Source organism: Colobus angolensis, unplaced genomic scaffold (genome assembly GCF_000951035.1).
Source record: "Colobus angolensis palliatus isolate OR3802 unplaced genomic scaffold, Cang.pa_1.0 Scaffold362, whole genome shotgun sequence".
Lineage (NCBI taxonomy): Eukaryota > Metazoa > Chordata > Mammalia > Primates > Cercopithecidae > Colobus > Colobus angolensis.
In genome coordinates this window covers 995,916-1,008,816 of record NW_012116955.1, presented here as the reverse complement: position 1 = coordinate 1,008,816, position 12,901 = coordinate 995,916, and the positions used below count along the sequence as shown (strand labels likewise).

Below are 12,901 nucleotides of genomic sequence, written 5' to 3'. Positions count from 1 at the left end.
GGGTCAGGGACCCACTTGAGCAGGCAGTCTGTCCCTTCTCAGATCTCAACCTCCGTGTTGGGAGATCCACTGCTCTCTTCAAAGCTGTCAGAGTCATTCACGTCTGCACAGGCCTCTGCTGCTGTGCTCTGCCCCCAGAGGTGGAGTCTACAGAGACAGGCAGGTTTCCTTGAGCTGCTATAAGCTCCACCCAGTTCGAGCTTCCCAGCGGCTTTTTTTACCTACTTAAGCCTCAGCAATGGCGGGCGCCCCTCCCCCAGCCTCACTGCTGCCTTGCGGTTAGGTCTCCGCAGACTGCTGTGTTAGCAGTGAGGGAGGCTCCGTGGGTGTGGGACCCTCCCGGCCAGATGAGGGATATATTCTCCTGGTGTGCTGGTTTGCTTAAAGCGCGTTATTGGGGTGGGAGTTACCCAATTTTCCAGGTGTTGTGTGTCTCTGTTCCCCTGGCTAGGAAAAGGGATTCCCTTCCCCCTTGCTCTTCCCAGGTGAGGCGATGCCTCTCCCTGCTTCAGCTCTCACTCGTCAGGCTGCAGCAGCTGACCAGCACCGATTGTCCGGCACTCCCTAGTGAGATGACCCCAGTATCTCAGTTGAAAATGCAGAAATCACCGGTCGTCTGTGTCGCTCGTGCTGGGAGTTGGAGACTGGAGCTGTTCCTATTCGGCCATCTTGCTCCGCCCCCCAAAAACACTTTCTTTGCTACATTTGTGTCTCCAAGTCCTCTTATATTTCCTAATGTGTCCCACTAACCTGGACCAGTTAAGAACGTAAAAATTTTACAGTGCTGTGGATAATTCACTCTGACAAAAATGAACATTTCTGGGATATTTACGGGGTCCAAGACAGGACCTGAGACTGGGCAGCAGTTCGTGCCTACCATGTTAACTGTTAACTCTACTTAGTGAAGCAAGGATGTCTCATGCTGGCCAGTCAGCATTCAGTTATGACTGGAGTTGAATAGCAACGTCTCACAGAATTACATTTCCTTGCTCTGTGCTGGACCCTTAATTACTCCAATAGCATGAAACACAATTCATGCCTAGAACACAGGGTTAGAAATGATCGCAGGCTATTCTGGCCCATCATTATGAACACACATGGATACACTGCTCTCCACAGCTCTAGAAAACCAACTAGGATGAAAAGATGCTGCTGTGTTACAAAAGAAGGTTCTTCAAATAACAGTTCCAGATCCTATTTTTATACATATTTTTGATAGTTCAAACATTCACAGTTTGGAGGAGCTAAAATAGCAAATGCTTTTTTTAAAATTCTCAATCTCAGCTTGACATTGATTCATGTTCTCCTACTACAGGAATTTCTTAGTCTTTCATCAATTAGAATCACCAAGGCCCTCCTGTACCATTTCCAAGCAATCAGCCTATGTATGGAGGCGAGATGTTTTGTGGGATTTGGGAGGTAGAGGACAGAGAGTTCTGTAACAAGACAGAATGTTCAGGAGAAATAATCCTTGGGGATTTCACAGGTTAAGAGAAATACAATTTATGCTTACAGTGAGGAATTGTATAAAACTTACATTTATGAGCCTTTAATCCTTCAAAGGAAACTGGTCCAATCTCATAATATTCATATTCCCAGGTGTAATCAGAATTAGATGCCGATTGCTGGGAAGTTCTGTTAGAAATTAACCTCTGGGCAGACATCTTCAACCTGTACAAATTGAGAAAGTCAAGTGCAGAACCTGTTAATTCATCCAGAGGTGCACAGTTACCTTAATTACTCTTGATCACATTCAGGAGATTGGCAGCAAAACCCTTGAGGAGGTCTTACCCCCTAGGCCAGGAGAGGTTCTTACCAGCTGCCCACACCTCAAGTCATATGGCCACTACTTCCTTTCACCTCGCCACTAGACTGTAATAAATGTATTTGAAACCAGACACCGTATATTTTTTTGTGAACTTAACCCAATGCCTGGCACATAACCAATGTTCAGTAATTGATGAAGGAAAGAAGGAAAGGAGGGAAAGAGTATGTCAAAATCTCTGAGCTTACAGCTTCAGCCTCAGCACCTATACCTGCAAGAGTATGTAAAGAGTCTGCTGAAGCTAGTTCATTTCTGATACTAATTTGATGTATTACTCAATCTCAGATTGACATTGATTTCAGTTCTCCTATAAGGGAATGTTTTAGTCTTTCACAATTAGAATCACCAAGGGCCTCCTGTACCATTCCCGAGTAATCAGCTTATATGTGGAGGTGAGATGTTTTGTGGGATTTGCGAAGTAGAGGACAGAGAGTTCTGTAAGAAGAAAGAATGTTTAGGAGAAGTAATTAAATTAGTATCAGAAATGAACTAGCTCAGTATGTATCCATTGAACACCTACTATGCAACAATGGAGATAAACAACCTAAGGTTTTGTTTGTTTGTTTGCTTTTCTTGCTTCCAGTGGGGCTGGAGGAAACTAAGTTTAATAAAAAGGAGTGAATAAAGAAAAACAGGCCACAAAAGTTGCATAGTGGATCTTGCAGAAGATCCTCAACAGAAGTCCACAACTTGTCCAACTGCTTACTCCTGAAATTTATCATATTTTCAGGATTTCCCAAGTATCTTTGTTAACTGCGACTATTTTAGACCAAAAAATCCTGACTTCTTTGGGAGAAGATGACTGCACTGAGCAGCATGGATACCGAAGGTGGTAAGTCAATGCAGCCTGTGTTCAATAACTGTGTTTGAGCACCTACGGTGTGCAAGACACTGCACACTGTGGGGTGGGCAGAGATGCATGAGACAGATCAGTACACCACAGGCCTTCCCTTATAATGGAGAAAGGGAGACAAAGCGACAAATAGCAGTAACATAAGGGAAAATTTGAATGAAATATCAGTGGAAACGAAGATTCATGAGCAGTCACTACCACTGCGCCTGCTTCAAGAGCTTTCTGAGGTTTCTTTCACCCGCACCCCTCCCCACTGCCTCCAGGGCACAATCCTCAGGGAAGCTGGGGCAAAATCACCACCACCACCCTTCCACCACACTTCTGCATCACTCTCCCCTTTCCCTCACCCCTTCTTTCCCATCCCAGACATGACTCCACAGAAAAAGACTCCAACCCCATGTCATCATACTGTTCAAAGGATGGGCCCAAAAAGTCTAAAATATTTACTTTCTGGTCTTACATTATAGAAAAAGTTTGCCAATCCCTGCTATAGAGCCACGAAAAAAAAATCTGAGCTTCAGTTTTCCCACTAATAACATGAAGATGATTATGGTACCCACTTCATGGAGTTGCTATAAAAATTAAATGTGATGTTGCATGAAAAATTAAGAAAAACATTAGCAGGCCGCACAACTATTAATTAGAAATGCTGATCTTGAATAGAAAAGCCTCGCTTTGTTCTTCAGACACACCCAACTCCCTGGCCAGCCAATTCTTACCAAATGCACCAAGTGTGAATTGATTGATTCAAGCAATCTACCTGCCTCACCCTCCAGAGTGTTGGGATTACAGCTGTGAGCCACGGTGCCTAGACAAATAAATAAAACTATGACCAAAAATTACTTAAAGGTGTTTAGATCATTTGAAAGTTAAAATGATCAACATTTACATCCTGGGATTCATGCTCTTCTACCAACTCAAAAATAAAATAATATTTCTCTCCTTTTTTTCTTTATTAAGGAAAGTAAGATGAAGTCTGGTTTGATCATATCATTTTTAGTAGAAATCAACATTACAGCTACTGTAACAGCAGAGTGGAGGGAGGCACTAAACATCATCTGGAACAGAAAAATAGTGAAAAGTACTTAAAGGAATGAAGAAAATAAAGATGGAGGGTGTGTATTCAGGACACCACAGAACCAACAGCTGTTCTCCCACGGCCACACAGTTCCCAAAGTCAGCACACAGTGGGGACCCTCATCTGTGGCTGCCAGGGTCCACAGGACCAGTCAGAAAGCAGCAGTAACATCACCCTCATAGGGCCAGTCAGGAACTAGTCAATAAAATATGTCCGTGTAAGAGTTAACTGTAAGGAATATCAACCACCCACCCTATAACAGAGACATGCCTTCTTTTTCTCCCCCTTACACTATCCCCTTTCATCTAAATGAACTATTTAGGGATTGATTACTAAAGGGCATTACCAAAGGGTAATGTAAGTTACACGTGCAAAAGTCCTGAAGGTGGGAAGAGAGGAGTGAAGTTCTGACCAACACTGACAGACAAGAATGACTGAATAACAGAGCCAGCCTACAGAAGGTTCTCATTCTGCAGAATGAAATGTGACACCAGCTCTCCCCAAGCAGCCACCAGTTGCCTGAGTAGCCTTCAAACAAAAGGAGGGGCATTTGTCTCCAGTGGCTCTTTCCTCTCACTTCTTGAATCCCAAAGATAGCTTTGGAGGACAGAACCTCTGACCTCTTCTTTAAAGCAGTCACCTAGTGCCCTTGAAAAAGTCCACGAGGCATTATTGTTTCATGCAAGTCTCAAATTAACCAGCTTAGGCCATCAGATGCACAAGGACCAACAACAAACATAAGGCAGTGCTAGGGAAGTGTTCTGTGTCATCCCCATTACCAAGCCCGCAGTGACTCTCCAAGCTTTGCTGAAACATAAGCTGGGAACTGCCAGCATGTCCAAGCAGCAGCCCCCAGAGTCTGCTATTCCACCACAGTGTGCATGATCTGGGCCATCCAAGCAGTAAGGGAGGCAGCCTGGCACTGAGCCTCACTCCCTGGGGTGCTGACAGGCCGGCAGCTGCTCTCTCTTGAACACAACAGCAGGAAGCGGCAGCTCCACGGGCAGCTGCTGTCTGTGTGGCTACCACTCCTGAGAACCACCCTCCCCACACTGAGATTTTCTTAATGTCAGATTTCTTTATAATATTAGAGTCATGAAAAATAACTTCTTTGACAGGAAACATATCCTAAACAAGCTTCCACAACACAGAGACTAAATTGCTCTTTTGAACAGCTGAAAGCATCATTGCCAACAAAAGCAAAAATGAAGATTAGGACTGCATCCCAAAGCTAGCCCTGAAAGGAAGCTTACCTTTTCCAGGTGTGCACAGGGTAGTGTGGCCCAGGCCAGCCCATTGTTGGGGAAGAGGGGAGATCACAAACCCAAACAGAGAAAGTGTGGTGAGCAGGCCCAGACACCTCTCACTAAACCATCACCTCTTCTCCAACCCACATTCTCATCACTTTCACCCCTTCTTCGGACTATCCAATCTTTCCTGCTCCAACCCAGGTTCCTAAACCACTCCTGGGCACTCTCTTTTCCTCCTCGTCCCTCTTTTTTTGAGACAAGGTCCTACTCTATTGCCCAGGTGGGAGTGCAGTAGTACAATCACAGTTCACTGCAGCATTGACCTCCCTGGCTGAAACGATCCTCCTGCTTTGGCCTCCCAAAGTGCTGGGATTACATGCATGAGCCACCACACCTGGCCTCTTTTCCTTCTTTTATTTTGAGGGGAGTCTCCCTCTGTCACTCAGGCTAGAGTGCAGTGGTGAGATCTCTGCTCACTGCAACCTCTGCCTCCCGAGTTCAAGTGATTCTCCTGCCTCAGCCTCCCAAGAAATTGGGACTACAGGCACATACCACCAGATCCAGCTAATTTTTGTGTTTTTGGTAGAGACAGGGTTTCGCCATGTTGGCGAGGCTGGTCTACAAACTCCTGACCTCAGGTGATCTGCCTGCCTAGGCCTCCCAAAGTGCTGGAATTATAGGTGTGAGTCACCGTGCCCAGCCCTCTCTACCTTCTTAAAAATGGACCAAGCAATTCTCTCCACCTCCCTGAATTTGAGGAGATGTACTCAGACATAGAACTTCCCAAAGAAGTTCTATGAATAAATTCTATTCTAATAATAAAGCCATTATTCTATGAATAAATGGCTTTGTGTCAATATCCTTGGCGGATTACGATGGTATGCATGGTAAGAGGGCTGCTTCTTTGGAGTTAGACACTTTTTATCCATGTTAAGGGGTAAACATCAGCAGATGAGTTTTTCAAGTAACTACTAACCTAGGCACAGGACTAGCACATTAAGAAGAAATCCAAAAGGTGCCAGAAACCCTGAAAAATGAGCATGCCCCCACACAAACATGCACACAACTGACAGCGCAGCTACTAAGGCATTCCAAGAAACCGCCAGCCAATGCCACAAATCCAAAGACCTATGCTGACCAGTTTGTACAGGGGAAGACCTAATGGCCAGTCAGATGATCAAAATTCCCAACTGCAATGACTCTCTCACCTTCCTCTTCAATCCTCAAACTCCAAAAGCAGGCGTGCCACCCAGGACCACCAACCTCTGTTCTGGCCCAGGCCAGGAAGGTCTTGTTAGTTACCTCTTCTTATCTTTCTTCCTCTTACTTCCAGGAATGACTGTCCCCCACACAACATAGAGAAGTCACCCTTGTGACTCATAACCCTCTCTCTCTTCCAGCAAAGAGACTTGAGAAACCAAAGATAAAGCTCAGCCACGCTGCACTTTGGCGGCTGATGAGCCCAAGGTGGGAACTTCAGAGCTGCAACTTTAGAAGCTTAATTTCCTCCTTGCACAGAACAATGGTGCACCCAGCTTACCCATGTCTAAGTGGGTAGGGTCACATAGAAAATGAGAGACTTCAACATTATGAATCACACTCCAAGCCAGCTGGATCTTCTTAAAGCATCTCTATAAGGCAGCACCTCCCAGCAAGGGATCATGCTTGACCCTCTCAATCAAAGCTGCCACATTGTCCTCCCAGGGCAGTGCTTTAAAAACAGTAACATGGTGTTATTCTCCAGTTTACTTCTCCTTTTTATAGAGTCTGCATAAACCACCACCTTCTACTGGCACTTCCCACTTCATTCCCAGGTCTGCTGATTCTTTTTCTGTGAATCCATTTTAAGTCAGTGGTGTCTTTCATGGGGCGTGGATTTTTCTTTCCTCCAATTAAATAAAAAATATCGTGCTTCCAGGACTTTGTAGTCTTTTCCTCCTTACTACTATTTTGACTCGAGTATGAGTCTTTTGAAGTCTGATGCTCTGGCCACTCAATTAAGTCTAGAGATGTTACACGCACGTACACACACACACACACACACACACACAAACGTACACATGCTGGGCTCTTCCTTTTCAAATGGACATACTTCCCAAATTTCTCTACACTGCCAAGTTTTATGCCATTCTCTAGTATTTCCTAGAAAGTACTCAATTACCCATCAGTCCTCAAAAAATGGTGACTGACAGCTGACAGAGAATTCAGGATGTATCTATTTCCTGCCTATCCCTGCTTCTCCTGTGCATGTCAGCAACTTGTTTCCAGCAGCAAGGAGTGAAGACTTCTTCCATCTTAACATAAAAATCAATGCCAACAGAAGAACAACTTCCAAAAACAGAAATGGGACTTAATATTTTACACTGATAGATATGTAGTCACCACCTGAAATAAAGATTGCTTAATTAAGAAGTAGGCACCCTTCTTTCACCAGCTGGTATCTCAAAGGGGACAAGCAGTTTGTATTCATAAATCTACCTCTTCCTGTTATGCCTGGGCACCTATATGGTAGTAAACAGGCTAGGAAGGTTTTTTTTTTTGATTTTTTGTGGTTTTTTTTTTTGAGATGGAGTCTCCCTCTGTCACTTAAGTGCAGTGGTGTAATCTCAGCTCACTGCAACCTCCGCCTCCTGGGTTCAAGCGATTCTCCTGCCTCAGCCTCCCTAGTAGCTGGGATTACAGGTATGCACCACCATGCCTGGCTAGATTTTGTGCTTTTAGTAAAGAAAGGGTTCACCATGTTGGCAAGGCTGGTCTCAAACGCCTGACCTGAGGTGATCCACCTGCCTCTGCCTCCCAAAGTGCTGGGATTACAGGCATGAGCCACTGTACCCAGCCAGAAGTAATTTTTAAAGTGAGTGTTTCCTGGCTCTGTAGTACTCCACAGGTTAGTCCCATTCTAATAGACTTCAGCTGGACATCAAGAAGAATTTCATGTTACACACCCAGGAAAGAAGCTGTAAAGTCTCCATCTGGAGAAAATTTCCAGAGAAGAGAAGAGGCATGGCTCTCAGATATGACTGCACCTCTGCCCCCGGCTCTACAGATTCAGGGAACTGAATTTTCAGTCTTCCAGAGATGAGAAAGCCCTTATGGACTCAGTCATGCTAACCAAGCATAGCAGAATGATTTATAATGAGCATATTCATTTGTTGAATAAGGAAAACAATTTTCACACTGACCACAGCACATGTTTTACATGGTCTGGGAAACAAAATTTAAGATCAGAAGATTAGCTGGTGAAAGTAGAATCAGGACAAGGGAATTGTAATAACATGACAAAACAGAACCGTAATGCTCCATCCCACTACATGTGTGTCTACGTGTTAGACTGCCGTCCTGTATTCCAATGTCAATGTCCTGTTGCCACCACAACATGCTATCATGGTGGAGCTGGCTTCACCAACCACAGGAAAGGCATAGGCTTAACTCTAGCCTTTTCTAGACGTTGCTTTTCTTGGTCTGTCCTTCAAAAAATTCTAGGCTAGTTGAGGGCACCAGTAGAATACCAAGTCAGTCACTTTTATTACAGTTAGGTTTTCTGAGTTCCCATGACTACTTGATTATTGCTCTATCTCTAAACTGTTAGGGAAAGCACGCTTTAAATTACTAGTGTCAAGTCAAAGAACCAACTATCAAAAAGAAATCTTCATAATGAGACACCACTTCACACCCTATTAACATGGTAATTACCAAAAATCAGAAAATAAGTGTTGGTGAGGGTATAGAGAAACTGGAACCCTTGTGCACTGCTGGTAGGAAGGTAAAAAGGTGCAGTCACTGTGGAAGACAGTATGGCAGTTTCTCAAAAATTTAAACATGGAATAACCATATGATACAGCAATTCTAATTCTGGATATATACCAAAAGAACTGAAAGGAGAGACTTGAACAGATATTTATGCATACCTATGTTCATAGTAGTATTATTTACAACAGCCAAAAGGTCAAAACAACCCAAGTGTCCAATCACAGATGAATCATAAACCAAATGTTGTATATACAATGCAATATTAAGCCTTAAAAAGCAATGAAGTTCTGAAACATGCCACAACTTTGATGAACCTTGAAAACATTATGCTAAATGAAATAAGTCAGTTACAAAGGGACAAATATTGCACGATTCTACATATATGAGGTACCTAGAATAGCCAGATTCTTAAAGACAGCAAGTATTGGGTTGGTGCAAACGTAATCGTGGTTTTTGCAAATACTTTTAATGGCAAAATTCACAATTACTTTTGCACCAGCCTAACAGGCATGAGCCACTGCACCTGGTCAAATTCTCCTTTTTATAAGCTTTACCTTCTGTTGTACCTGTCATTACCCCAATTCATTTCAGGAGAAGTCCACTACAAATTATCATTCCAAAGCTTTCAGGCCCTTCTCATGGATAACATTTAAAATTAGCAGCTTCCCAACAACAAAAAGGAAGCACCTTAATTTCATTAAACTGGTTCCATCCAGTCTCTGGGGAATGTTTTCTAGAGACCAGCCAGTTTTCATGGACCTGGAATACAGACTTGCCAGCATTTTTATTTTGCAAAGTAAGGAAAAATTTTAAAAACAACTATTATTGATAATTATCATTTTGTAGACAGTTATCTTAAACACTGTCCAAGTAGAGAAGATATAATTTCTCAATAAAGGCAGTCCTCTGCAAGACAGGAGGGCTAGCAGTCTGACATCGATATTTTCACAGCAAGCAGACACTTCCATGGTGGTTCGCATGACACTGCTTCTGTCTACTACATTCACATGAGAGTTACCTATTATGGCTGAAATATTCACCCCCTTTATAAACAAAGGAAAAGAACTGAAAGGGATGTAGTGAAAATCCTTCCAGATCTATGATTCTGTAACTTAACAAAATTATCAAGTTGCTTTTCACTTGTATCACAAACTCAGTGGTCTGTATCTATTTGTATTATGGGTGTGTATGTGTGTTCACATGCACGTGAAAGCACACGCACGTGAACATACACATTGTGTGTGTGTGTCTATATATACTTTTTTTTTTTTTTTGAGACAGAGTTTTGCTCCTCACACAGGCTGGACTACAGTAGCGCGATCTCAGCTCAATGCAGCCTCTGCCTCCTGTGTTCAAGCCATTCTCATGCTTCAGCCTCCCGAGCAGCTGGGATTACAGACGTGCACTACCACACCTAATTTTTGTATTTTTAGGAGAGACGGGGTTTCACCATGTTGGCCAGGCTGGTCTCAAACTCCTGGCCTTAAGTCATCCACCCACCCCTGGCCTCCTGAAGTGCTAGAATTACAGGTGTAAGCCACTGTGCCCAGCCTGTGTGTATACTTTTTTTTTTTTTTCAGGCTTCTTCATCTTTAAGGAAGGGTGAGGGGTGGGGGCAGGTCATTTGTGGAGGTGGCTCCAGAGCACATAGGTCTCGGGGACAGGCTTGCCAATTCCAGGGCCTTCATCAGGGCCTTATTGGCTTCGATGCAGATTTGGATCTCTGCCTTCGCAGCCTCATCAGCTGCACCTGACAGCTCCGCCAACACCTTATTCAAGTTCATCTTGGCTGCCCATGTCCAGCATGTCCAATGTCACTACCATCATTCACTGGGTATACATATATTCAGTCATTCCTTAGCATCTGTGCAGGCTTGGTTCCAGGACCTCTCAAATACCAAAATCCAGAGATTCTCAAGTCCCCAGTATAAAACGGTGTAGTATTTGCACAGAACTTATGCACAGCCTCCAGTATATTTTAATCTCTAGATTACTTATAATATCTAATACAGTATAAATGCTATGTAAATATTTGTTATCTTGTATTATTTAGGGAATAAATTACAAGGAAAAAAAAGTCTGTGCATGTTCAGTATCCTTTTTTTTGTTGTTCAAATCTAGCTAACTATCCTTTTCTTGTTTAAATATTTTCCATCCACAATTGGCTAAATCCATGTATGTGGAATGTTCTCTTTGGTGCACTAATTAAACTGTCCTAGGAAGTCCATTAAAAATGACTTACTTTATACCAATCACTCTTACTATAACTAAAAAATAAATACATTTTTGAAAAGAAAACATTTACAAAATGTCATTAATCTATTCCACTTCATGCCATCTTCAGCAAACATGTCCACTAAGTTCTCATAAATATGCCCTTCCTGGAGAAAGAGCACTAGTTTTGAACATGCTAAAATTATTATGAGTCCATTCAGATCAACAAGGATATTCTAAACACTGTGTCACACCCACCCTGACACACACACACACACACACACACACACATACACACGGGTTAAGGGGCAACAAAAAAGCCTGAAGACATAGACAGTAGAAACAACAGGGTCATTAAAAAAGGGAGGGCTCATGATGGTACAGGAACCTGGGGTGGGGAAACCCTCAAAGGTGGTCCTCTGAGCTTTTGCCCATTCAGTTCCACCTGCAAGCTGGACTTCCTCTTCCTCCTCTCCAGATTCCTGTCTACCCTTGTGGGTAGGGACCAGATATTACCTCCTCCAAAGAGATCTCTCCAACTATTTTACCACATGAAGATCTCTCTCTTCTCTCAAATCGCATTACATGGATTATCTGAGTCTCTCATTTTAGCAGCAAGAAAGTATACATCAGACCCCCCAAAGACTAGACTTGGCCTCTCACTGAGTCATACTGTTTTATATAACTGCTATTCTAAAACAGCCTGGCTAAGTGAATTAAAACTTTAAAGATTTTAAACTTCCAAATTAGACCATTTTAAGAATACCAGGGAATCAACCACTCTTTAAATTCTAATTAGTGGAGTTTTTGAAACACTTGGCACAATAAGAATAAGAGAGACTGGCCGTGTCTTAAATCACTGTGAGGATGACTTGCCAAACAAGACTACTTTGTATTTTTGGCTCATAGTATCTGTCTCCAAGCAGCATACACCATATCACACACTATTTGTTATGGTCCTGAGCTGAACCATTCTTTTAGCAAACGAGTGAAAAGGAGAGGTACTGTGTCCGGAATTGGTGGGTTCTTGGTCTCACTGACTTCAAGAATGAAGCCATGGACCCTCATGGTGAGTGTTACAGTTCTTAAAGACTGTGTGTCTGGAGTTTGTCCCTTCTGATGTTCAGACGTGTTCAGTTTCTTCCTTCTGGTGGGTTCATGGTCTTGCTGGCTTCAGGAGTGAAGCTGCAGACCTTCACGGTGAGTGTTACAGCTCATAAAGGCAGCATGGACCCAAAGAGTGAGCAGCAACAAGATTTATTGCAAAGAGCAAAAGAACAAAGCTTCCACAGTGTGGAAGGGGACCAAGCCGGTTGCCACTGCTGGCTCCAGCAGACTGCTTTCACTCCCTTAGCTGATCCCACCCACATCCTGCTGATTGGTCCATTTTATGGAGAGCTGATTGGTCCATTTTGACAGAGTGCTGATTGGTGCATTTACAATCCCTGAGCTAGACACAGTGCTAGAAAAGTTCTCCAAGTCCCCACTAGGTTAGCTAGATACAGAGTACTGATTGGTGTATTTACAACCCCTTAGCTAGACATAAAGGTTCTCCAAGTCCCTCCTAGACCTAGGAGCCCAGCTGGCTTCACCTAGTGGATCTGGCACCTGGGCTGCAAAAGGAGTTGCCCGCCAGTCCCGAGCTGTGCGCCCACACTCCTCAGCCCTTGGGCAGTCCATGGGACCTAGTGTGGAGGCGCAGGGGGGCAGTGCTTGTCAGGGAGGCTCGGGAGGCCCAGGAGCCCACATCGGAGGGGAGGGAGCTCAGGCATTGCTGGTTGCAGGTCCCAAGCCCTGCCCCGCAGGGAGGCAGCTGAGGCCCTGCGAGAATTCGAGCACATGCCAGCACTGCTGGGGGACCCGGCACACCCTCTGCAACTGCTGGCCCAGGTGTCAAGCCCCTCACTGCCGGGGGCTGGCGCCCCCGGCCG

At 44.0% G+C, this 12,901-nt stretch overlaps 1 protein-coding gene across 5 annotated transcripts in view; it reads right to left on the bottom strand.

The window, feature by feature from the left end:
• MRAP2 (melanocortin 2 receptor accessory protein 2) overlaps positions 1–12,901 on the bottom strand; it is a 57,634-nt gene that overhangs the window by 36,196 nt on the left and 8,537 nt on the right. For 3 of the 5 annotated variants that reach the window (XM_011953488.1, XM_011953489.1, XM_011953487.1), the window contains exon 2: positions 1,538–1,671. In XM_011953488.1, coding sequence (XP_011808878.1) covers positions 1,538–1,664 — 127 coding nt within the window. In that variant the 5' untranslated portion in view covers positions 1,665–1,671. Of the gene's footprint in view, positions 1–1,537; positions 1,672–1,791; positions 1,854–6,308; positions 6,488–12,901 lie in introns of those variants that run through there. The other 2 variants (XM_011953490.1, XM_011953491.1) reach the window with 2 other exon arrangements.